This window comes from Eretmochelys imbricata, chromosome 3, assembly GCF_965152235.1.
Source record: "Eretmochelys imbricata isolate rEreImb1 chromosome 3, rEreImb1.hap1, whole genome shotgun sequence".
NCBI lineage: Eukaryota > Metazoa > Chordata > Testudines > Cheloniidae > Eretmochelys > Eretmochelys imbricata.
In genome coordinates, this window is record NC_135574.1 from 175,494,681 (window position 1) to 175,521,917 (window position 27,237).

At 42.9% G+C, this 27,237-nt stretch overlaps 1 protein-coding gene across 1 annotated transcript; it reads right to left on the reverse strand.

The window, feature by feature from the left end:
• Positions 1 to 8,156: 8,156 nt before the first annotated feature.
• On the reverse strand, positions 8,157 to 19,570 carry LOC144262279 (GTP cyclohydrolase 1-like). The gene is made up of 6 exons (XM_077811975.1): positions 19,285 to 19,570; positions 16,561 to 16,670; positions 12,166 to 12,221; positions 10,587 to 10,618; positions 9,619 to 9,703; positions 8,157 to 8,283 (listed from the first exon to the last, which is right to left on the reverse strand). Exons 1-6 carry the CDS (start codon positions 19,568 to 19,570, stop codon positions 8,157 to 8,159), a joined length of 696 nt encoding a protein of 231 aa, XP_077668101.1.
• Between the last annotated feature and the right edge of the window lie 7,667 nt (positions 19,571 to 27,237).

A 27,237-nucleotide genomic window follows, 5' to 3' on the forward strand; every position in this document is an offset into this window, starting at 1 on the left:
TACTGTAACGCCAAGTTTTTAAAAAGGCTCCAGGGGCGATCCTGGCAATTAGAGGCAGGTAAGCCTAACTTCACTATCTGGCAAATTGCTTGAAACTACAATAAAGAACAGAATTATTATACACACAGATGACACGTGGGGAAAAGACAACATGGCATATGTAAAGGAAAATCATGCCTCATCAAGCTATTAGAATTTTTGAGGAGGTCAACAAGCATATGGACAAGGGTGATCCAGTGGATACAGTGTACTTGGACTTTTAGCAAGCCTTTGACAAAGTCCAACACCAAAGGCTCTTAAGCAAAGTAAGCAGAATATTCTCATGGAATAGTAATTGGCTAAAAGATAGGGAACAGAGTAGAAATAAATGGTCAATTTTCACAGTGGAAAGCTGTAAATAGGCTCCCCCAAGGATCTGTACTGGGACCAGTGCTGTTCAAATATTAATAAATTATTTGGAAAAGGGGGTCAACAGTGAGATGGCAAAGTTTGCAGATGATACAAAATCACTGAAGGTAGTTAAGTCCAAAGCTGACTACCAAGAGTTATAAAGGGATCTCACAAAACTGGGTGACTGGGCAACACAATTGCAGATGAAATTCAGTGTTGATAAATGCAAAGTGTAATGCACGTTGGAAAACATAATCCCAGCTATACACAAAATGATGGGGTCTAAATTAGCTGTTGCCACTCAAGAAAGAGATCTTGGAGTCATTGTGGATAGTTCTCTGAAAACATCTACTCAATGTGCAGTGGCAGTCAAAAAGCTAACACAATGTTAGGAACCATTAGGAAAGGGGATAGATAAGACAGAAAATATGCCTCTACATAAACCTAATCCCTAGATATGCCACATCTTGAATACCGTGTGCAATTCTGGTTGCCCCATCTGAAGAAAAGTTTTGGTGCCTTCTGAATACTCTGTTGTACTCAGATTACATTTCCCTTAAATAAAAAATCGGTCTTTGAGGAGGCAGTTTAGAGCAATATGCCTACTTCTATTTTTAATTTGATTTCAGATTTCTGCCCTGGGTTGGATTTAAGATCCCAATGCCTGGGATGATTGTATCACACCCTCAGAGCCACCCATGTGATGTAGAGAGAGTTTTCTAGATAGTTAGCCTCTTTCTCCACACATGCTTGGTGTAATCCATTAGGTGCATGAATAGGCATGTGAGCCTTAGCATGCCTAACTGGAGAAGCAAACTCTTTCAAATAAAATTTTAATTTGATTTCCCACATAGGGCTGGTGGATGCCATGCATTCTGTTGGGATAGTTCTTGAGCATCTATCTTTATTCCTTACTCGTGGTATCGCCTTGTCCTGTTTGTTAAATAAATGTTTTACTTTTATTATAAACCACGGGTGGCCAAACCACAGCTCACAGGCCACATGTGGTTCTTTTACAGTTAAAGTGCGACTCGCAGGCCCTCCCATGTGGAGAGCCCCCCCCCCAGCCCATTCTCAGCCTATCAGACGGGGACAGGGGTCTAAGGGCTTCAGCCGGGAGCCCCACCACCCTGCTGCAGGGCAGAAGCCCCGAGCCCTGCAGACATGCCTAGCTCTTGAACTTCTTAAGATTATCGTATGCAGCTTGGAGGACCAGTAAATTTGGCTACCCCTGCTATAAACCAATGCAGTGCTGTGATTGACACAAGAATGTTTGTTAAACCCCAGTTAAATTAATGAGCTACAGTGTACTCTCTCTCTAAAGGAGCAACTAACTTCTGGGAGTGTTCCATGAGAGGGCTGGACACTGCAGGGAGACATCTCTGGGAAACTCAGGTGTTAAGGTTCACTGGTACCTACAAGGCAAGGTTTGGACTGGCAGAGTCCTGAAGAGTTTGCTGGCCAGGCAAATAAGTTGCTCTGTCAGGGAGCTGTCACATGCTGAGGCTGAGAGGAGTAAAATAGTCACTCACAATTCTAGGAACCTCAGCAGATTGTCACATTGGCAGATGAGTTTGGGCAAAGTTAGAAGTGGGAGGGAGTTGGGGTCACTCTTCAGAAAGTAACTGGGCAATGGAAGCCAGCCTGTGACCTGCATGCTTGTTTACAAGCTTTTGGTGTCAAAACTGTGAGCCACAGTAGCATAGCACTGAAGGCAGCCAGAGTCACAGGGCAGACAGTGATACAACCCCTTATGGGTCTGGGTTGAACCCCAAAGCATTACAGTATCAGACTCTGGCCCTCTGTGGTAATTATTTTGATGAATAAAAAGATGAAATAATAAATAGAATAAAAACCAAGGACTGTTGCTAATTACTCTCTTGTCTCAAACCTCTGTTTTTATGGAACTTTATTGAAAAAGTGGTGATAGGGCAGCTGCAACAACACTTGGCTTCCACTAGTTTCCTAAATCATTGTTTTCTAAAGTACAGGACGTTCCCCCATCGGGTATACAGTAAAGACCTCTCAGCTATTCGCCAGAGTCTCAGCTTTTATTATTTGTTTAAAGTTCATCTGCAATTGTTACAGTTGCAGAGAAAGTCCTCAAAATACAAAGTGAGTGTTACCAATTCAGCAATAGAGAGCATGAAACAATAGCTCTGAGGTCTAATTGCCCCATTCTCCCGATGCATGCTAGCTCAGATAGGATGATAAAATGTCAATATAGCTAACTATATCAGTTCTCATCAAAACACATTAGCAAATGCTGATGATTGATCTCCTTTGTTACGTGTGGTGCACACTCCCTCAGGAATGTATGAAGGGTTAGTTGGCGGAGCAAGTGTGGAAGATGTATAAATTGGCATGGATAGATCTCTAGTGACACATGTCAAGGCTGCAAGGTGCATAATTGAAAAAGAGCTCAGGTTTCCAAAGTTTGGGAGACAGACTGTCCTAAATCCCTACCAGTCGGCTTTCAGAGGTGGGCATGGGACAGAGACAGTTTCCTGTTGAAGACTAATTATTTCCTGGTGATGGATAGGGCTAGAAAAAGTGTCCATTTTGCTTTCATTCAGTTTGTCAGCAGCTTGTGATGTCACCCATCATGAGATATTTTTAACTCATCACAGTGCTTCAGTAGGGTGGCCCTTTTTCAAGCTGGTTCATGCCTACCCCTTAGAGAGATCACAGACACTGCTGATGAACAACTGCTCACTCTCCCCAAGAGCAGCATCCTGTTACACCAACTTTCCTATTCGATGTGTACGTGTACCTCACATGCATTCAGTGTGGTGTTTGGCTCTAATGATGGCTGAGCCACATAGAGAAGGTCTCATGAGTTACCAGAGATGAGGCTTTTAGCTCAGACTTTAAGGTGCAGAGATCTCGGGTTTGATGACTACTGCGGATAGTGTGTGGCATTACAAGTGGTGGTCTGTATGGGGAATTGTGGTGGGTGAAACTGTGAAGCTCCTTTCCCCATAGGTGAGGCCACCATAAGGGGTATTGTGAGAGGCTGCACTCTTGTCATATTGCTTATAGTTAAGGTTATGTTTATGTCACAGAGGTCATGAAAGTCACTGAATCAGTAACATCTGCTTCAGCCCCAGGGGCTGTGTGACTCCGCAGCCAGCAGGGTCCTGGCAGGGTTCCAGCGACATGTGACAGCCTCCTGAGGGGGCCCTCTTCAGGGCTGTAGTGACAAGCAACAGCCTCACTGGGGAGTGGAGGGGAGAAGAGTGTGCACCTTGGGTGAGCACCTGGGGAATATGGTTTTCTCCCTGGGAAATATGGTCACCCTGCAGCTCCAAGTTGCTGTGGGCAGAGGGGGGGGGCCCACAGTTCCCAGCCACTATAGTGGCAGGAGAAACCATGGAGCCAAAGCAGCAAAAATCATAGGCAGATCATGGCTTCCTTGAATTTTTGTTTATTGCCCGTGACTTTTACTAAAAATCACCATGACAAAATCTTAGCCTTATAGTACTCTGCTTTGCTCCTTTTAATCAAATCCAAATTTTTCATTATCACTGCTTCCTCGGCAGCTGGCTGAGAAACACACGTGTTAACACTGGGCTTTGACTAAGACAGTGATAGCTGCACAGAAAAGAAGTAGACAACTCAGCATTATGGTAGATGAAGTGTATATATATCTTTTTAAAAAATGTTACATACATTATAAAATTGAAAACATATTTTGGCTACTGAGCTCAGGTTAAAAACCAAAACATACTAATGTTATAAAGTACATAAAATCATTTAAAAACCCCTGTGTTAATTTCCCACTTCATTTTGATCTCTGGAAAGATTAGATGAAGGTGATAGCCTTCAAAACCATGGAATTGGGGGCCTGTGTATTTAAAGGGGGTAATCATTAGGCTTCTGTATTTATGAAAATATTTTAAAAGTATCAGATCATTTGAAATGTAGACCACAATATTGCAGGATCATTTGGATCCGAATTTATGGGTTACTCATATTTTAGCATAAATACCACACACTGCTCGATTTGAGGTGTGTGTTTGGTTTTTTTTAAATTTCCATTCTACATTACTGGGTGCACTAGCTGCATTTTGTTTCCTGTTTTTCTGTTCTATGTGTAATGTAAAATCAGGGCTCAAATTGAGGGAGTAGAGCATAACAGTAACACTCAGCACTGACTATTTTTATCTTCAGAGCACTTTGCAAACATTAACTTAGCCTGACAACGCCCCTGCAAGGTAGCATTCAATCCATTTTACAGAAAGGGAACCTGAGGCAGAGTGACTTGTCCAAGGCTACAAAGGAAGTTATCTTCCTTTGGGATTAAAACTCATGGAAAATTTATGGCTCCTAGATTGCTAGACAAACATGTCTTTGCCTTCTGTTAATGCAAAATAACTAGGGCTGTCAAACTATTAAAAAAATCATGATTAAAACTGCAAGTAATTGTAATTTTTTAAATCTCATGATTAATCACACCATTAAACAACAGAATAGCATTTATTTAAATATTTTTGGATAGTTTCTAAATTTTCAAATATATTGATTTCACTTATTACACAGAATAAAGTGTATAGTGCTCACTTTATTACAAATATTTACACTGTAAAAAAATAAACAAAGGAAATCATATTTTTCAAATAACCTTTTACAAGTACTGTAGGGCAGTCTTTTTATCATGAAAGTGCATTACAGGTAGGACCCCATAAATGTCAACAAACATGTTTGTCTTAGTGATTGGCTGAACAAGAAGAAGGACTGAATGGACTTTATTTTTGAGTGCAGTTATGTAGCAAACAAACAAATCTACATTTGTAAGTTGCACTTCCACAATAAAGAGATTGCACTGCAGTACTCATCTGCGGTGAATTTAAAAATACTATTTCTTTTGTTTATTATTATGGTGCAAATATTTAAACAATATAAAGTGAGCACTGTCCACTGTGTTGTAATTGAAATCAATATATTTGAAAATGTAGAAAAACATCCAAAAGTATTTATAATTTTTAAATTAGTATTCTATTATTGTTTAACAGTGCAATTAATTGCAATTTTTTAATCGAGTTAATTTGTTTTGAGTTAATCGCTAGAATTAACTGTGATTAATTGATAGCCCTAAAAACAACATGTCTGATATATGTGAGAAGAAAGAGAGAAGATGGAGGAGGTAATATCTTTTACTAGACCATCTTCTGCTGGTGAGAGGCAAGCTTTTGAGCTTGCACAGGTCTAAATTTCCTGATCCAACACAGCTACAACAACACTGTGTATGTGAGAATAGGACACACAAAAGAGTTTGCCCCACAATCCCCATGTAACAAAGCAAAAGTCTAATAATATGCATATCTATGCTTCAAAACTTTTTTGAAAATGCATTAATGCAATTTCCACAAAACTTGTATATGTATTTTAGCACCACTATTGAACACTGTTATGCAGCTCTTATTGATAGAAAACCTTCTTCTCTAAGACTGTTCAACATTTACCTTTGAATCAAATGAGCTACAAAATGTTTCTCTATTGAACATTTCATTTATAAAACCAGTATGCGTCTGAGTAAATGTTAGCAGTAAATTAATGTGTTCCCCCATTTTACCAAAGATTAAGGCAGATTCTCAAACTGATTTGGCATATGGATAGTAAGATATCATTCTAGTACATTTAGGATATGCACACAGATGTATCTCAAAATACATTTGCTTGAAAAATACAGCATCTGTAGGGTCCTTTTTGTTTTTTATTTTATTTAATTTTTCCCAGGAATTTCAGTGTTTTACTACAACAAAAACAGCTGAAAATCAGAGCAAAAACCCTACTGGGGTTTATTTTGGTGAATTTTCATTTTCTTCCCATTTTAGCATCAAATCTTTAAACTGTTGTCTGCTAACAGCTTGAAATGTTTATGCCATGAGATTCATCAGTATGTTCACATACACATGCTCTTCAGAGCTTGCGTGCATGCCTGTTTGTTTATTGTGTGTATCTTTTAAACTAATACAGAGCCTTACTTCAACAGGCAGCTTTGCACATACAAGAATACATTAGTCGGTGTGTAATACATATATCTCATGAAATGTATTTTCCTAATAACCAGGTTGTTTTATTTATTTTATATATACACCTATATAATATAAAATTCGAATGATACGAAAGTAGGGTGAAAACCAGAAAACCAATACATTTTGTAAAACCCGGGATTTTTTTGGTAAAAATCAGCTTAAACTGAAAATGAAGGGTCTTAAGAGTGTGTAAAATGATATTGTTCTAACACTGAGGAGTAGATATTAAAAATCAAGCATCAGTCAGATAGGGGACAAAGCATTTAAAGAAAACAAACCTTTATTTGAAACTCTGTTATGGCCATATTCTGCTAACTCTACTCAGGTTGAGTAGCAATGCCTCACTCCACGAGTTGTCTCATTGAAATGAAAGGGACTAACTGCACAGTAAGGATAGCAGAATATGGCCCTCTAGTGTTCTATATTTATGATCTCCAGGAGGAAATTCCATAGCTACATCTTTGTTCTGACTGGTTTAGTAATGCTATGAGGCTTACTATCAAAACAAATGTCAGTTCTGTTGGAGGGTTAATAACAAGCCTTTATAAGAATTCAGCTCTCCAACATTATACATACATTGCAGTTTAAAAAGAGCTGATCTTTTATCTATGCATGGGGATCTGAAAAACTACTCAATCCCAGAGACAATTCTGGACTCAGATTATGGTATCAAAAATTTGTATCATGACCTTAAGGAACAATCCTAGTGCCATATCATCTCCTGCTTTTTCTTCAGAAGGGATCAAAGCAAGGTTAAGAGTGAGCTGGACTGGGACTTAGCCATAAACAGATCTTTGTGATGGGTGAGAGGCGTTGGGATATTATGCATATATTGAAAAAATCTGCTGGAGCACTAATGGGTCACTAAGATCTAATGAAGCACTATTGTGTGGCAATGACAAACCTAGGCCTTCTGGGAGACTGGTTCAGCTCAGGGGAGCTTAGCTGGGCAGGAAAGAGGCAGAGCTAGAGAAGTGCCATTTTCCACACTGTCACCTCCAGGCACATCCATGGGGACTCCCATTCATATTCCTAATGGTGGCTGCGGGGAATCAGCCTGGCCTTGAGCTCTCTACTACTCCATGCTACACCCAGCTGGCTATGGCCCCCAAAGACCATTCACCAGATAGGAATTGGTGGAGCACAGTGGTCATGCCCCTTCCCATCCTGCAATTTTTCTCTCATGCCCCCTACCCTGGGGGCCAGAAGAGGATGGTGTAGGATCAGATTCAACAGTTCCATGCCTCCCAGACATCCCCTTACACCAGATGAATCTCCAGTTGGGGAGATCTGTTGGCTTTCTGACCCCTTTGTCTAATACAAGGAGCACAAAGGGGCTGAAGATTGAGTGATAAAGGCCACAGGATTTTGTGCTTAATTTCACCTTCCTGTGGCTGCTTGTTTTTTTGTTGTTTTTTTTTTTTTTTGGGGGGGGGGAAAGGGGTGGCTTGTTTTAGCTCCCATCTACCAACATGTTTTCATAGCACTCTATGGTTAGCATTGGGAAACAGCTAATCTCTTTTCAGTTCAGTAATTCTGATTGAGGCATATTCATTCTCTACCAAATATTTTATGACATTACGAGGCATTAGTGAGAACCAAGCTGTCACACAGCTATTTCTAATACACAGACACTACAGACAGTCCTGCATCACACATGGTAATTAATTTCTGGCAATTGGTTTTACTGTTAGAGCCAACAAACAGTGAGTGGGAAGCCGTTTCCATTTAATTCTTGATCAGCGTAAGAAATTCTTCTCTGGTTTTTGGATCTTCTCGCAAGACTCCGAGCATGGTGCTGGTGATAGTCTTACTGTTCATTTTCTGAACCCCTCGCATAACCATGCACATGTGCCTAGAAGGTAATTAGTTAAATAGCCAACCTTCAGTTTAATACGTTGTTAACCTGCACACTGGGATAACTGGATCTAATTACCATTTTGGTAATCAGCAATACACTGCGTACCAAGTAGTGCCTTTGATTCGTTAAAGCATGTCCAGATATTATTGGGAGCTACCAGTTCACTCAGAACTATTGATAGGAGAATCATTCTTGAATTTTATTTTCTTTAAATGTTGTAGTATTTCAAAACGTTTAGTGAGGGGGGTTGTTTGTTTACAACCATACTTGTTGACTGAAGTTGAAATAAATGAATAAATATTGACAGGAAGCTTAAGCAGATCATGTTTGAACTATTCAGTCTACATTCACCACTTTTGCCTTGCAGAACAGCACAAACCAGGCCAATAAAAGGTATGTCTACCCTACAATTAAACACCCATGGCCAGCCCATGTGAGCTGACTCAGGCTCATGGGCCTAGGGCTACGGGACTGTAAAACTGCAGTGTAGATGTTTGGGCTAGGGACCCCATGTGGGGTGAGGATCCCGGAGCTTGTGCTCCAGTCCAAGCCCAAATGTCTACTCTGCCATTAAACAGCCCCTTAGCCCAAGCCCCACAGGCCTGAGTCAGCTGACATGGGCCAATCACAGGTGTTTAATTGCAGGGTACACATATCCTAAATGTATTGGTGCCAGATGTGACTGGTCCACATGTTGTTAGAATACACTTGGACAAGTTTTGGGGTAAGCCTGAAAAAAATGTACACATACATGTCTGTATCTGTGCAAATGACTAACCATCAGCATCCACAACTACTAAGACTTGTACCAAATTTGAGCACACAAAGTGACACAGTGCAATATATGCCAAAATCTTTATAGCCCACTTTTAGTCACTTTCACTTTACATTGTCCGTTCAAGCCAAATTACCCGTATATACCCTGCAGCAATTGTTGGAGTGTGTGAGAAAGGTGGATATCGACAGAGGTCACCATTTCTCATAAACTAGTATCTGAAGTACTGTAATATTTCTCTATACTCAGAAGTTATCTATCCAGGTACTTAAATGGCCCCATCACCATGGCATCTGAATACCTCAGAGTTATTAGTGAATGCATCCTGATGTGCCCAGTGAAGAGCAGTGATATTAGGATCCTCATGTTACAGATGGGGAACTGAGCTAGAGAGATTAAATGACTTGTCTAAGGTCCTATAGGAAGTCTGTGGAAGGAACTGAAACACAACTCTCCCAAGTCTGTTTAGGTAACAATGACATTTCAGATACTGTGGTGTGGTAACTGTTCTCAGAGGTTGACTTTAATGAGACTAACAATAATGAATTACTTACGACGCTTCTACAATCACAGCCACCCCAGCAGGTTTCAGAGCCTCAGTAATTGCCAGAGCGATCTGTCTGGTAAGCCTCTCTTGAACTGAAAAGAGAACAGTATGATTTTTCTATATGTAATTGCCACTCTTGGTACTCCTTGCAAATTCTTAAAGAAAATACATTCCTAAGGTGCTCTAAATACAGTCCCTCAAATTCTCCCACTAGCTAACTAAAGTAAAATGAGCCCCTATGCTAGAAATGTTTTTTTAAATTATTTTTTCAATGTGACTTTAGTGTTTGTAAAAAGTGCTGGAATGACACCTTTGGAGCCCTGAAATCTGTTCATCCAGTGAGCAGATATTTATCCACCTTGACTGCCCGCAGAATTTTTAATAGTTAACAAAACCACCCTTACACCCTGTGAAATACATTATCCAAAGTCAGTTTTCCCCACACTTCAGTGACTGCTGTCCTTCTTGGCTACTTATCAGGGGTGGCCTATGCACCTGAGTATCAGAGTAGCAGCCGTGTTAGTCTGTATCTGCAAAGAGAACAAGTACTCCTGTTCTTTATGCACTGAGTACACTTCCTCATTCTTTCAGAAAAGAGAACCCAACACACTTCTTATTTTATATGCATACCTTCCCCATTATACCGACCCAGCTGTTTATTCCTGAGTCCAGAACCTCACTGATCGACACCTCAAGCTTCCAATAAAGGCAATAGACTGTTGAGGTGTAGAATCAGGCTGCTTTAGTTGGATGTTTTCTGCTTGGTCCCTTGACAACTTTAACAAATATGCCACACTGATTATGGTCCCAGTTCAGGAGAGTACTTAGGCCTATGCCTAACCTTAAATACATTTACTTCAAACAGAAGTAGTGTCAATTAAAATTAGGCATACGCTTAAATACTTTCTTCAGTTGAGCATCATCTAGCTGAAATATAGTTTAGCAGAACAGAGATATTGTAGAAAGGATACACACCTTGCAGTCTTCGACTAAAGATTTCAACAATTCTGGGGGGGGAAAAAAATGTAAGAATAATAAATATTTCCTCCTGATTTAAACACAAAATTTCAGTTGAACTTAATAGACTCTCTGGGTATCACAGGTGTTAGAGTAGGATTTTATCCTGGCTATTTAGAAGGCTAAATATATTGTAGTACAAGTGATTTTACATTACAGTATGTAATGTGATTTACATACAGCTGATATTCAGTCTATTTTAGAATACCTTATATATTGAGTATTAATATATTCTACTTTATACCACTTATTTTAACCCAAGTACCTTATAAATGGATTTAGAATCCCTTAGAGAAAGCATATTTTTAAAAAATAATTAAGTACTCCCTCAAAAAGATCTTATTTAACCACATTATAATCTGTTTTCAGTCTGTGGATTATCAACCTATGTGTCACATTTGTAAAGCAGCCTCTGATTGACCATTAACACGCTGGTGCTCAGAATGCAGAAGACTATAACAGGGCTACTACCAGATACTTAATTATAGGCTGCTATTGACATCGGGACTGTTCTTTTAAGATGTATAGGCCATCAACTTTTACTTAAACTCAGCCTGCTGAGTAGAAAAGTAAATTTCATTTATAAAAAAAATGTTCCTATGGAAAAAAAAAAAAAAAAGAGGCACATAGCTGAAAACTGCAGGCACCTCTGATATATGCTAACAAAACAAATAAATTAAATCCAGAAGCGAAGGCAGCACCATTTGCAGCAGCTGCCAATAAACATAAAACTGCCAGCCATTCACTTAGCTGAACTATTCATGTAAGTCCTTAGACACGGTCAAGCCCCTCCTTCCTGAGAGGCAATACCCAAGCACTGCAGCATGCCCACAAAGCTGACACAGCAAGGCTATTTCAGTCCAAAGTGGGGAGCCAGTACCAAACTGATGATCTCTCAAAGAGAACGCTCTCCCACTAGCCCCCTTCTGTTAGCAGGTGATGGAGTGCTCTGTATGCACAGATTGAGGGGTCTCAGTGGTTGGGGAACATTACATATTCAGCACAATTATGGGATAAAAGGTTTATATCAGCCACAAACATTTATGCAGTTTCTCTTATGAGAAGTCATCCTTAAGAATCACAGTGAAGAAATCCAAATTCTCCATCCTTCTCAGCTCACCTTCATAATCCTGGTTATTGGCTTACACGAACAGTGGAAAATCCTGCCCCCTGGAGCCATAGAGGACCCCACACCACTGTGAAAGGGAGATCAGAATGCCATACAGGAGTTCCACATCCCTCTGCAGCAGCTCCACAGTAGACTCCATGCACTCCAGTGTGCAGGGCAAGTGGGAACAAGGGATCTGCTACTGCAGACCCACCAGACCAAAGAAGCCCCAGGGCTTACTGCAGCCTTAAAGCCTCAGTAGTGCCTCTGGAGCAATAACTTTGTTGCTATCATACATCTCAGGGGAAGTATTCTTGTCCCTTTCCCTCTGCAGAGCATCCCAGTACATGGCATCCTCAATTGGGCTGTGCACTGAGAAAAGGATTTTGCCTTTACACCTTCACTATCACATTGCATAGATGCACTTACCTTGCAAGCTTGCTTAGTCCAACCACTTTCTTTATAGGTAAATATCCAATATGTACCTGCAAATATGAACAGGAGTGCTGAATGGTTACTACACACCCGATTCTGCAGGAAAGTTGAAGGTCTGAATAAACTCAGGGCTCTGAGGTGCAGTGTACAACGCAAAGTCAGATGGCTGTGTCTGTGAGAAGCTCTAGCCTAGTCAATGGGTCTCCACATTCATAGCAGTCTGTCCACTCCAGTGGAAATTGCAGGATCAGGGCTCCCAGAACCTAAACCTGCTGGCTTCAGGCCTGATCTTTCCTCTAGTGATGTCAATGGGAGTTTCAGGACAGCTTTTAATGGAATCAGGACTGGATCCTTAATGCAGACAAAGTGTCCTGTGAAGTCAGACCTGCACCATGTAGTAGAGGGAGAAGGTGCTTATGTACAGATGCTGTGTAGCTTACGGGCATATGTAGAGCAAGTAGATTTATTGGTAAGGAAGAAGACAGTTCATATTGTTGTATATTCCAAACAGTTTGAGCTCTCAAGAATTATCAGTCTTCATAGAAAAAGTGTCAAGAGGCACAAGAAGGGAAAGAGGCAAGTAGGAGAGGAGGTTTATTGAGCGAGAGAGAGAGTGAAGCTGGAGAAAGGAAAGGAGGCTGTTACAGGAGAAAAAGCAATGTGGAAGGGACGAAGATGGAGCTGGGAAGAAGCAGGAGTAAGATACATGGAACTATTTGTTTAATCAATCTTCATTCTAGCAGACCCGTGCATTGGGAGCTTTGGTTGTACAATGACTGCCAGTTTGGGATGCTGAGTGCAATCACTTTTAAGGAGTTTAAATTGTGTTTGGAAGAGACTTCAGGGAAAATTTCCCTGCCCATACTCAGACAAGCTTGATCACATATCTATGCAGGCAATGCCCCGCTCACAAATTGGCTTCAGTGGATATTTAGTGGGTGCAAGGGGCAGGAATCCTAGTTTTCCATGATAAAAAAAAAAAAATCCAAAATTCTCAGATTTAAAAAAAAAAAAAAAAAAAAAGGACCTGTGTTTTTCCACAATTAAAATGAAATGTTGCACTTTAGTTTCCCTAGCTACAATATATATAGGTATCAGCTGAACACAACGTTTTATTGATATATTTACAATTTTAAAGCAAGTTCCAATTCTACCACCATCACCAATCATAAAATCATCCAGTCACAGTGTATTGTTTCTTTATTGTTGTTGATGGCCTTCCCCACTGTTTCAACCTCTTCTTTTCATTGTTTGTTTAGTGCTTTCCATGTGTTCTACAATTGTCTGCCTGTAATCTACAGCCTTGCTGCATACAGTACAGAACAGCACATTACCATTAACATGAAATTTGTCCTTGCCAAACTTAGTGACATGGGCTTTAGGGGTGATTTTTAAAGCTTTCTGGCATATTTTCATAACTTCAATTACTCACGGCTGGAGGCTGAAGTGAACTCAATAAGAATGGGGGATTTCAGCTATCCCCATATTGATTAAGAGCACGTCACCTCAGGATGGGATGCAGAGATAAAGTTTCTTGACACCTTAAATGACTGCTTCTTGGAGTAGCTAGTCCTGGAACCCACACAAGGAGAGGCAATTCTTGATTTAGTCCTAAGTAGAGCTCAGGATCTGGTCCAAAAGGTGACTACAGCTAGACTTCTTGGTAATAGTGACCAAAATATAATTAAAGTTAACATCCTTGTGGTGGGGAAAACATCACAGTAGCCCAACACTAGCATTTAATTTCAGAAATGGGGACTTCATAAAAAGTTAAACAGAAATTAAAAGGTACAATGCCAAAAGTGAAATTCCCTGCAAGCTGCATGGAAACTTTTTAAAGACACTATAATAGAGGCTCAACTTAAATGTATACCCCAAATTTAAAAAAAAAAAAAAAATAGTAAGAGAACCAGAAGTGCCACTGTGGCTAAACAAAGTTAAAGAAGCAGTGAGAGACAAAAAGGCATCCTTTAAAAAGTGGAAGTTAAATCCTAGTGAGGAAAATAGAAAGGAGCATACACTGGCAAATGAAGTGTAGAAATGTAGTTAGGAAGGCCAAAAAAGAATTTGAAGAACAGCTAGACAAAGACTCAAAAAGTAATAGCAATTTTTTTTAAAAGTACATCAGAAGCAGGAAGACTGCTAAACAACCAGTGGGGCCACTGGATGATCGAGATGCTAAAGGAACATTCAAGGATGATCAGCCCATTGCGGAGAAACTAAATGAATTCTTTGCATCGGTCTTCATGGCTGAGGATGTGAGAGAGATTGCCAAATCTGAGCCATTCTTTTTAGGTGACAAATCTGAGGAATTGTCTCAGATTGAGGTGTCATCATTAGAGGAGGTTTTGGAACAACCTGATAAACTAAACAGTAATAAGTCCCCAGGACCAGGTGGTATTCACCCAAGAGTTCTGAAGGAACTCAAATGTGAAATTGCAGAACTACTAATTGTAGTTTGTAACCTACCATTTAAATCAGCTTCTGTACCAAATGACTGGAGGATAGCTAATGTGACGCCAATTTTTAAAACAGGCTCCAGAGGTGATCCCTGCAATCGCAGGCTGGTAAGCCTGACTTCAATACCGGGCAAACTGGTTGAAGCTATAGTAAAGAGCAAAATTGCCATAGAGACATAGATGAAGATAATCTGTTGGGGAAGAGTCAGCGTGGTTTTTGTAAAGGGAAATAATGTCTCATCAATCTACTAGAATTCTTTGCTTGTTCACCGCCTCATGTGGGCCAGGGGCATCCAATGGATACAGCGTACTTAGATTTTCAGAAAGCCTTTGACAAGGTCCCTCACCAAAGGCTCTTGAGCAAAGTAAGCTGTCATTGGATAAGAGGGAAGATCCTCTCATGGATTGGTAACTGGTTAAAAAATAGGAAACAAAGGGTAGGAATAAATGGTCAGTTTTCAGAATAGAGAGGTAAATAATCCCAGCTATACATAAAAAATGAGGGGATATAAATTAGCTGTTACCACTCAAGAAAGATCTTGGAATCATTGTGGCTAGTTCTCTGAAAACATCCACTCAATGTGTAGCAGCAGTCAAGAAAGCAAACGGAATGTTGGGAATCATTAAGAAAGGGCTAGATAAGACGACAGAAAATATCATATTGCCTCTATATAAATCCATAGTATGCCCACATCTTGAATACTGCGTGCAGATGTAGTCATCCCATCTCAAAAAAGATATATTGGAATTGGAAAAGGTTCAGAAAGGGCAACAAAAATGATTAGGGGTATGGAACGGTTTCCCTATGAGGAGAGATCAATAAGACTGGGACTTTTCACCTTGGAAAAAAAAAAAACAACGGGCGGGTGGGCAGGATATGATCGAGGTCTATAAAATCATGACTAGTGTAGAGAAAGTAAATAAGTGTTATTTACTCCTCATAACACAAGAACTAGGAGTCACCAAATGAAATTAATAGGCAGCAGGAAGGAAGTATTTTTTCCCACACAACTCAGGGTCAATCTGGAACTCCTTGCCAGAGGATGTTCTGAAGGCCAAGACTGTAACAGGGTTCAAAAAAGAACTAGGGTAAGTTCAGGGAAGATAGGTCCATCAATGGCTATTAGCCAAGAAAGGAAGGGATGTTGTCCTTTGCCTGTTTGCCAGAAGCTGGGAATGGGTGACGGGAGATGGATCAATTGATTATCTGTTCTGTCCATTCCCTCCTGAGCATCTGGTATTGGCCACAGTCAAGACAGCATACTGGGCTAAATGGACTTTTGGTCTAACCCAGTATGGCTGTTCTTATGTTAAATTTGAGATGCATTAAAACATGAACCCCTTTATGCCGTTGAGTAACTTATATATGCCAGAAGCAGTTTATTGGGGATGTTTAGCTATGTAGATTTAAAATGCATTCAAAAAAATCAACCACAAGAGGGGAGGTTGCATGCACTGAATAAGTGACACTGGTACTTTCAGTAAAATTTAGTTACTAGTTAATACATTTTTAGTTTTCCACAAAATGTAAAAACTAAAGAGGCTCTGTAAAAATGCATATTCCATGTTTTTCCTGCAACAAACGGATTTCTAGGAGCCTGCTGAGGAGCCTCTCCGAGGGTAATCAATTTCCTATTACCATATTGTAGAAAATATGGCTCTTATTTCCTGTCGCTAATATGCTTCATACTGCAGATGCAGTTAGTTCACAAAATAAATCCTCTACTTATCACCTCAAAATGCTCACATCATAGTTTTCATGTTTTAAAACTCTTCCTAAGAATGATTATTCTGAATTCTACAGGACTACACTGGCTATGAGCAAGAACTCACCCTAGTTTTTCAAAACACATTTTATTTCCCTTTATTCAGTAGAACACCCAAGACCTCTGAATGACAAATATTTGCTATAAGGCAGATGGATAACTACCTTGCCAAAGAAGGGTACCAAGTGGTGCTCACAAAGGGAAAACATATCAATATCCTTAATGATAACCATTTCATTATGATCTTCATCAAAGATTGCATCATTGAGTATATCTGAAAGGACAAGATGAGCAGTTAATGAAAGATCCTACACAGGATTCTATCCTAAATAGCATTATGCATGTACTGCAATTGGTAAGTACTTTTCTAAGCACAAAACAAAATCTGATGTGAGAGAGAAAAGCACAACCCCAAACCTTTTAAAAATAGTTTAAATATGGACATATTCTTAGCTGATATTCAATGGTTGTATAGAACTGACAGTATATTTTTAAAAAATCAGTTTTAAGTACAGGTAGACTCCTACATTCAACTCACACACCCCATCTTACATGCATATAAGTAACTTTATACACAGGTGTTATCTAATGTACTTCAGCCCTGCCAAGCAGTGCTAAACTTCTTTTTATGCGGTTCTTACTTTTCGGGGCCTACTGAATGCTCCCAGTCACAGGCAGGGTGAAGGGAGCATTGATCACAGCGCATGCCTATAAAGAGAGGGGCCAGCACCCATTGTTAAGGTGTATATGAGCTTATTTCCTAATAAACTAGTATAGAATTTTATCTGTTTGGAGACAATGGGTCCCTAGTACATACATTCTTTATCAAATCTGTACTTCAGAAGCTGCAAAGCCCTATTTGTTTAAATTAATTTGAAAGAAAAGTCTAAACATTGAAGATGAGAAAAATTTGTCATCACAGAGACCAGCTCCTATTGTGGATATTAAGATACAGAATAGAGAACCAGAAAACTACAAAATGCGGGGAAATGTAACTACTATAAATGCCAACAGTGGAAAAAGAAGATTAAGTTAAAAATCTCTGAAAGGTAAAATTGCAATTGATTCTTACTCCTAAATATAAGTGTTTGCATAATTTCACTTCTGCAAATAGTAACATTAAATTTAATTGCATGTCCCCCCCAAAATGTTTGCAGGCTCAGGGCCTTATTTTACAAATTTAAGGTAACAAAGATACTATTTAAGTTTAGACTTTATTAGTATACCTCCAGGAATAATTAATACACAACCCTTGAGCCTGCTGCCACTTGCCTTCCCCCTCCCTCTTTTTTAACTGATGCTCAAGCTGAAATTCTTGTTTCCTGTTGTTTGTATCGCAGTAGTGCAAAGGAGCATCAGTCCTGGACCAGGACCCCATTGTGCCAAGCGCTGTACAAATATAGCACAAAATGGCAAATTAGTTTTCTATGAGTAATGCATCTGACTGTGTTTAGATTCATTTATTTGAAAATTACTTCCCACTTCCCCCCCTCCCCATGGCACTTATACATATGATTATCACCCTGAAGCTGGGGAGTAAAATGGAGAAGTTTCCCTGTTTTTAATTCCCCCATTTCACTGATAGAACATTTCATACAGTCAAGTTTGAGAGACTGGGAAGGGTTTTGAAGGTTTATAGAGGTGAAGGCTGTTAAATGCAAGAACTGAAAGCCATAGAGCACCTTCCAGGAATGTGAGAATCTGCCCCCTTAGTGAAGTGAAAAATGAAGTGTGATTGTAGCACCAGGATATCAGAGAGATAAGGTGGGTGAGGTAACATCTTTCATTGGACCCACTTCTCTTGGTGAGAGAGACAAGCTTTGGAGCTTATACAGAGCTCTTCTTCAGGTCTGGGAATCTTATTCACACTGCCACAGCTACATACAAGGTGGAAGAGATTGTTTAGCAGAAGTAGTTAAAATGTATTTCAAGGGGCCTGTCAAAGTGAAGTGGTCTTTAACCCTCCAGTTGAGGGAAGCACCTGGGGGTGAGGCGCTATTAGTGGATTACAGATTGCTGTAACAAGCCATAAATCCAGTGTCTCTATTCAGTCTCTGACTTTTAGTGTCTAACAGAGTTATGAATTTAAGCTGCCAGGCTCCTTTTTCAAAAGTGTTGTGCAGGTTTCCTTTGAGTATGAGGACTAAGGGATCAGCTATAGACAGACTGGATTTATGGCTTATTACAACAATCTGTAACCCACTACCCCCCACCGCCTTTTCCCCTCCCTTTCCCCCTTATGACTGGAGGGATGTTAACAGGCCACTTCACCTTGAATGATCCCTGTGAAATGTATGATTAATGTGATCGGTATGATTAATGTGTCTTTTGCTCAACAAAACCCAACCACTAACCTTTTGCTCAACAAAACCTTTACCCTAACCACTCTGTGCCACCTTGTGGTGAGCTGTGACCCACTGAGTCAGTTTCCCAGCCCGGAAGGGGCACTTGGTGTAGCTCTCACCCCCAGCCATGGGTCCAATACAAGCTATACCCCCAGCCCCTTGTCTCTGGAGGACAGGTGGAAGGCAATGAAGCAGCAGCTGAGAGGAGAGGAAAGGGTCCAGCTGAGGGTTGCACTTGGTGAAAGGCCACCTGGGCTCAGGGCACTTTGGTTTCCATGAGCAGGCCGGCAGAGACCGGGGCGCTTGCAGGTTCCCCTTCATAGGCTCACAGAAGATTAGGGTTGGAAGAGACCTCGCTCCGGAGGCCATCGAGTCCTAGGGTGACCAGACAGCAAGTGTGAAAAATCAGGACAGGGGCAATAGGAGCCTATATAAGAAAAAGACCCCAAAATCAGGACTGTCCCTATAAAATCGGGACATCTGCTCACCTTACCTAGTCCAACCCCGAAAACCATCACAGCCAGGCCAGCCAGCAGGACTCACCCTCGATGGTTTCTTGGTAGCCTTTCGTGAGGAACTGCATGGCTTTGGCAGCCCTCCTGGGCGTCAGGAGCAGCCCCTGCCTGGCAGGGTTCTCGCCCAGGCGCTGCAGGATGCTCAGGTAGGCGTCCTCCAAGGCCGGCAGCTCGCCGCCCTCCGCCGCCTCCTCCCGGCCGCGCTTCTCCGGGCCGTACTGCACCAGGGCCCGGCGCGCCTCGGCCGACGGCAGCTCGCTGTAGCCATTGCAGCAGGGGCGCGGCAGCTCCTCGTCGGCCGCCGGGCACGCCATGCTGCGGGGCTGGCCGCGGGGAGGCGCCGGGTAGCGCCTGGGGTTGCCGGCCTCTATTTATCCCCGCTGCCTCTCCACGGCTATTTCCCGCGCTCGGCAGGTGACGTCCTCGGGGCTGTCAGCTGGGCAGGCTCCTCTGAGCGGCCATTGTCCCCGGCGGCCCCTGTGCCCGGCGGCCAGAGCCCATCTGACCTGCCGGCAGTAATCAGAGGACGCGGGTGCTAGTCACGCTCCCAATGCGCCTGCTCTCCCGGGCCTTTTCAGCGGCTCCGGGACCGTAACCCAGCCGTGAACCGCTACATATCCGCCCGGCTCCTTGCCTCCCGCCGCCGCGCCCGGCTTCGGGGTGCTTTGCTGGGGGGCTGCTGGCCCCTCTTCCTGGCCGAGGGCGCCGCGAAGCAGGAGGATAAGCTGGTTCCTTATCCCCAGCTCCTGATGTGTGGTTCCCAGGTTCTTATTGCAAGGTCAAAACTAGTTAAAATACATCAGCATGGGGTCTTATACAATCACATTGCGTCACATTTCTGTGGTCAAAATTTAAATTACAAGCCAATTCTGCATTCATTCCATACTCAAGGAGCTGGGATGTGTCTGACCGGAAGTGTAATGTGTCATTCAGGTCTCCCCAAGTGACCCGTCCCCACAACCAGCAGATTTTGCTGAAGGAGCTGGGACATGCCACTCCATGACCCAAAGCTTGGTTCCTGCACAATATGCTGCCACATGTCATGCCTCTGCCCCTCTTCTACACTGTAAGGAGGGCTTGAATAAGAACCTGGGGTTTTACAGCCTGTATATGACAAATTTTGTCTTGGGTCACCACAGGCGCAATGTCCCCATGACCTTCAGGCCGTTCTGAGGGAGCTGGAACACTGGGATATGCCACTCACCCGGCTCCACCCAATGTTTGGGTCTGGGTCTCTCCCCCATCCCCGCCTGCCGTCCCCACGCACCTCCCTCGAGTGTCCCCCGACCTTTCCACCAAATAAAGATCAAAAAAACAAAAAAAGTTAGAAGAGGACAGAAATAACTGGCAAATGGAGCAAAATGAAAGAGGCTAATTCAATATTTACTCCTGAGGGCATTCTGCATCAAAAAAATAAAAATTCTGCACACAATATTTTAAAATTCAGCAAAATTCTGCACATTTTATTTGTCAAATAAATGTGAAGAATCCAGCATGGCATTGGGAAGCACACGCCACCGGCTGCACAGAGGTGGCTAAAATTGGCCTTCAACATTGGTTCTCCACTTGTAAAGTACCTCCCTTCTCTTCATGTGCCAATTTATATTTATGCCTGTATCTGTAATTTTCACTCCATGCATCTGAAGAAGTGGGTTTCTTACCCACAAAAGCTTATGCCCAAATAAATCTGTTAGTCTTTAAGGTGCCACCGGACTCCTCGTTGTTTTTGTGGCTACAGACTAACATGGCTACCCCTCTGATATTCACTCCCAGAGGTGAACCTTTTTATTTCTGGTCTGACAAATATATTACCCCAACTTGTATTGTGTGTTTTCTTTGTCCGTTAACATACAGTATGCATGTAAAAACCAATAAAAAGCTGTCATAAATATAAAGGGAAGGGTAAACCCCTTTAAAATCCCTCCTGGCCAGAGGAAAAAATCCTCTCACCTGTAAAGGGTTAAGAAGCTAAAGGTAACCTGGCTGGCACCTGACCAAAATGACCAATGCGGAGACAAGATACTTTCAAAAGGGAGGAGGGAGAAAAACAAAGGGTCTGTGTCTGTCTGTATGTTGCTTTTGCCAGGGATAGAACAGGAATGGAGTCTTAGAACTTTAGTAAGTAATCTAGCTAGGTATGTGTTAGATTACGATTTCTTTAAATGGCTGAGAAAAGAACTGTGCTGAATAGAATGACTGTTCCTGTCTGTGTGTCTTTTTTGTAACTTAAGGTTTTGCCTAGAGGGAATCTCTATGTTTTGAATCTAATTACCCTGTAAGGTATCTACCATCCTGATTTTACAGAGGGAATTTCTTTACTTCTATTAAAAGTCTTCTTGTAAGAAAACTGAATGCTTTTTCATTGTTCTCAGATCCAAGGGTTTGGGTCTGTGGTCACCTATGCAAATTGGTGAGGATTTTTACCAAACCTTTCCCAGGAAGTGGGGTGCAAGGGTTGGGAGGATTTTGGGGGGGAAAGACGTGTCCAAACTACGTTTCCCAGTAAACCCAATTAGAGGTTGGTGGTGGCAGTGGAGATCCAGGGACAAAGGATAAAATTAATTTGTACCTTGGGGAAGTTTTAATCTAAGCTGGTGAAAGTAAGCTTAGGAGGTTTTCATGCAGGTCCCCACATCTGTACCCTAGAGTTCAGAGTGGGGGAGAAAACTTGACATGGTGGCAGAGTGGTGGGATTAACCTGAAATCATTTTGAGATCAATTTGAGATTTTTTGAAGTAGAAATACAGATTTTAAAAAGGAAAAAAAAAATTTTTCCTTTGGGGCTGCTGGAAAGGAGGTCCAACTGAAAGCAGCTAGTTTTTTCTCTGCTTTGAGGCCAGAGCAGAGACAAATGGGGATTATCTTTGTGAATTGCAGGGTTTTTTTGCCTGGAGGCAGGGTACTTAAATCCTGCAGGGAAATTCACAGTCTTCCAAATCAGAGGTTTTTTTTTTTCTCTAAAAGTAACCGGGGGTGGGGGGGTGTTCTACCCATTTGCCTGGAGACAAAAGTGGCAAGAAGTTTTTTTTAGGATTTTGATTTTTTTTTACAAGAAGCACCGGTTTGAAAAGGAATTTTTTTCCCTTTAGGCTGCTGGTAAGCAGGTTTCCAAGTAGTTGGAGGTTTTTTGGTTTGATTTGGGGCCAGAGCAGAGACAAAGGGAATTGTCTTTTTCTGTAGGCTGACAATCACTATCAGAGAATAGGTATCCTATTCCAGCACAGCAAAATTTTACAGCCAAGTTTTGTTGGTTTATTTCTAAACCTCGGGTGTAAAGTTAGTTAAAAACAGAGAGGTTAGGATGACAGAATCCACGGCTCAACAAGAGTTGGAATTAGCCAGATTTCAGGCTGAGGAAAAACAAAAGGAACATGAAAGACAGATAGAACTCATGCGGCTGGAGAAGGAGGTACAGGACGCTGCCCACAGGAGGGAAATGGAGGCAAGGAAGCATGTGGAAGAGGAGAAGGAAAAAGAGAGGAAGCATGCACTGGAGATGGAGAAGGTAAAGGCTTAGCAGAATATACCAACAAACCCTAGCAATCCTTCTCCAGGTACCACTTTCCATCCCAGAAAGTTCCCCACCTACAAGGCAGGCGATGATACTGAGGCCTTCTTAGAAAACTTCGAAAGGGCCTGCCTTGGGTACAGCATCTCTACAGACCAATACATGGTAGAGCTGAGGCTGCAGCTCAGTGGACCCTTAGCTGAGGTGGCGGCTGAAATGCCTGAAGAACACATGAACAAGTATGAACTGTTTAAATCCAAGGCGAGAGTCAGAATGGGGATAACACCCGAGCATTCTCGTCGGAGGTTCAGAGCCCTAAGGTGGAAACCAGACGTGTCATTTACCCGACATGCCTACCACATTGTGAAACATATGATGCCTGGATATCAGGAGCAAGTGTTGAATCTCCAGTAAATTTGCCCTTCCTAATGCAAATGGAACAATTCTTAGAGGGTGTTCCTGAGGAAATAGAAAGATACATCCTAGATGGGAAGCCCAAAACTGTAATCGAGGCAGGAGAGATTGGAGCCAGATGGGTGGAGGTGGCAGAGAAGAAGAAGAAAACTGGTCGCAGTTGGAGCGGAGACCAGAAGGGACAACCCCAGACCACACCCTATTACCGGGGGCTGCCCAAGGCCCCACCTACCTCCCAAAGAACCCTCCAGACACCTTATCGTCCCACCACCCCCTTCTCCAGCAACCCACCTCGCCCCAGTGACCCGTCAGCTGGACGATGTTTTAAATGTAACGAGCTGGGGCATGTAAAGGCCAACTGCCCCAAGAACCCCAGCAGATTACAGTTCATTGCACCGGAATCACACCAGAGGTCCGCAGGCCCAGATACCTCCCAGATACCCTTGGAGTGGAGGGAAACTGTGAGTGTGGGCGAGAAGAAGGTCACCGCATGGAGGGACACCGGAGCTCAAGTGTCCGCTATCCGTGCTTCCTTAGTGGACCCCAGTTTAATCAACTCAGAGATCCAAGTGACGATTCAACCCTTCAAATCCAACTCTTTCGATTTGCCTACAGCCAAGTTGCCTGTCTAGTACCAGGGCTGGTCAGGAACGTGGACTTTTGCAGTCTATGATGATTATCCTATCCCCATGCTGTTGGGGGAAGACTTGGCCAATCATGTGAAGCAGGCCAAGAGGGTGGGAATGGTCACCCGCAGCCAGGCTAAACAAGCCGTGAGGCCTAGCTCTGTTCCGGAAACTTCTATCAGGACCCGGTCAGAGGTGATGGAGCCGGACCCCAGGCCAATGTCTGCAACAGCAATAGTGGATCCAGTCCCAGAGACCCAGACGGAACCAGTCCCAGAACCGGAACCAGCCGAACAACCAACACCAGACCCATTGCCAGCACTGAATCCAGTACTTGCAACCTCAACACCAGCGGGCCCCACCGAACCTGAACCGGCAGCAGCCCATAACCCTACACAAGAGGCTCAGCCGGAGCCTGAACCCCAACATAGTGTCCCAGCGGAGAGCGGTTCACAGTCAACGGAAACAGCCCCATCCCCTACATCGCTTCCAGAAGGACCAAGCATAGGTCCATAATCCAATGAGGAACTGATGTCTCCAGCATCAAGGGAACAGTTCCAGACTGAACAGGAAGCAGATGAAAGCCTCCAGAGAGCTTGGACGGCGGCACGGAGCAACCCACCGCCTCTCAGCTCTTCTAATAGATCCAGGTTTGTTGTAGAAAGAGGTCTTTTATACAAGGAAACTCTTTCTGGTGGACACCAGGAAGACTGGCATCCTCAGAGACAGTTGGTAGTTCCAACTAAATACGGGGCCAAGCTCTTGAGCTTAGCCCACGATCACCCTAGTGGCCATGCTAGGGTGAACAGGACCAAAGACCGTTTGGGGGGGTCATTCCACTGGGAGGGAATGGGCAAGGATGTTTCTACCTATGTCCGGTCTTGTGAAGTATGCCAAAGAGTGGGAAAACCCCAAGACCAGGTCAAAGCCCCTCTCCAGCCACTCCCCATCATTGAAGTTCCATTTCAGCGAGTAGCTGTGGATATTCTGGGTCCTTTTCCAAAAAAGACACCCAGAGGAAAGCAATACATACTGACTTTCATGGATTTTTGCCACCCGATGGCCGGAAGCAGTAGCTCTAAGCAACACCAGGGCTAAAAGTGTGTGCCAGGCACTAGCAGACATTTTTGCCAGGGTAGGTTGGCCCTCCGACATCCTCACAGATGCAGGGACTAATTTCCTGGCAGGAACTATGGAAAACCTTTGGGAAGCTCATGGGGTAAATCACTTGGTTGCCACTCCTTACCACCATCAAACAAATGGCATGATGAAGAAGTTTAATGGAACTTTGGGGGCCATGATACGTAAATTCGTAAATGAGCACTCCCATGATTGGGACCTAGTGTTGCAGCAGTTGCTCTTTGCCTACAGAGCTGTACCACACCCCAGTTTAGGGTTTTCCCCATTTGAACTTGTATATGGCCCTAAGGTTAAGGGGCCATTACAGTTGGTGAAGCAGCAATGGGAGGGATTTACACCTTCTCCAGGAACTAACATTCTGGACTTTGTAACCAACCTACAAAACACCCTCCGAACCTCTTTAGCCCTTGCTAAAGAAAACTTACAGGATGCTCAAAAAGAGCAAAAAGCCTGGTATGATAAACATGCCAGAGAGCGTTCCTTCAAAGTAGGGGACCAGGTCATGGTCTTAAAGGCGCTCCAGGCCCATAAAATGGAAGCATTGTGGGAAGGGCCATTCACGGTCCAGGAACGCCTGGGAGCTGTTAATTATCTCATAGCATTCCCCACCTCCAACTGAAAGCCTAAGGTGTACCATATTAATTCTCTAAAGCCCTTTTATTCCAGAGAATTAAAGGTTTGTCAGTTTACAGCCCAGGGAGGAGAGGACGCTGAGTGGCCTGAAGGTGTCTACTACGAAGGGAAAAGAGCTGGTGGTGTGAAAGAGGTGAACCTCTCCATGACCCTTGGGCGTGTGCAGCGACAGCAGATCCAGGAGCTATGCACTAGCTATGCGCCAACGTTCTCAGCCACCCCAGGACTGACTGAACGGGCATACCACTCCATTGACACAGGTAATGCTCACCCAATTAAAGTCCAGCCTTACCGGGTGTCTCCTCAAGCTAAAACTGCTATAGAACAGGAGATCCAGGATATCTTACAGATGAGTGTAATCCGCCCCTCTGGAAGTGCATGGGCATCTCCAGTGGTTCTAGTTCACAAACCAGATGGGGAAATACGTTTTTGCTTGGACTACCATAAGCTAAACGCTGTAACTCGCCCAGACAACTATCCAATGCCACGCACATATGAACTATTAGAGAAACTGGGACGGGCCCAGTTCATCTCTACCTTGGACTTAACCAAGGGGTACTGGCAGGTACCGCTAGATGAATCTGCCAAGGAAAGGTCAGCCTTCACCACACATCTCGGGCTGTATGAATTTAATGTACTCCCTTTCGGGCTGCGAAATGCACCCGCCATCTTCCAAAGACTTGTAGATGGTCTCCTAGCGGGATTAGGAGAATATGCAGTCGCCTACCTTGACGATGTGGCCATATTTTCGGATTCCTGGGCAGACCACCTGGAACATCTACAAAAAGTCCTTGAGCGCATAAGGGAGGCAGGACTAACTGTTAAGGCTAAGAAGTGTCAAATAGGCCTAAACAGAGTGACTTACCTTGGACACCAGGTGGGTCAAGGAACTATCAGCCCTCTACAGGCCAAAGTGGATGCTATCCAAAAGTGGCCTGTCCCAAAGTCAAAGAAACAGGTTCAATCCTTCTTAGGCTTGGCCGGTTATTACAGACTATTTGTACCGCAATACAGCCAAATTGCCACCCCACTGACAGACCTAACCAAAAAGAAACAGCCAAATGCCGTTCAGTGGACCGAAAAGTGTCAGAAGGCCTTTAACAAGCTTAAAGCGACACTCATGTCTGACCCTGTACTAAGGGTCCCAGACTTTTACAAACCATTCCTAGTAACCACAGATGCATCCGAGCGTGGTGTGGGAGCAGTTTTAATGCAGAAAGGACCTGATCAAGAATTCCACCCTGTAGTGTTTCTCAGCAAAAAACTGTCTGAGAGGGAAAGCAACTGGTCAGTCAGTGAAAAAGAATGTTACGCCATTGTCTACGCTCTGGAAAAGCTACGCCCATATGTTTGGGGACGGCGTTTCCACCCACAAACCGACCATGCTGCACTACAGTGGCTTCATACCACCATGGGAAATAACAAAAAACTTCTTCGGTGGAGTTTAGCTCTCCAAGATTTTGATTTCGACATCCAACACATCTCAGGATCTTCTAACAAAGTGGTTGATGCACTCTCCCGTGAAAGTTTCCCAGAACAAACTGGTTAAAATCGTCCTTGAGATGTGGAAAATATTGTTAGTCTTTATGTACTTGGTAGTATATTTAGAGGTGCATGTGTCTTATTAACTCTGTTTTTCCTAGAGCTCCAGGAAGAAATC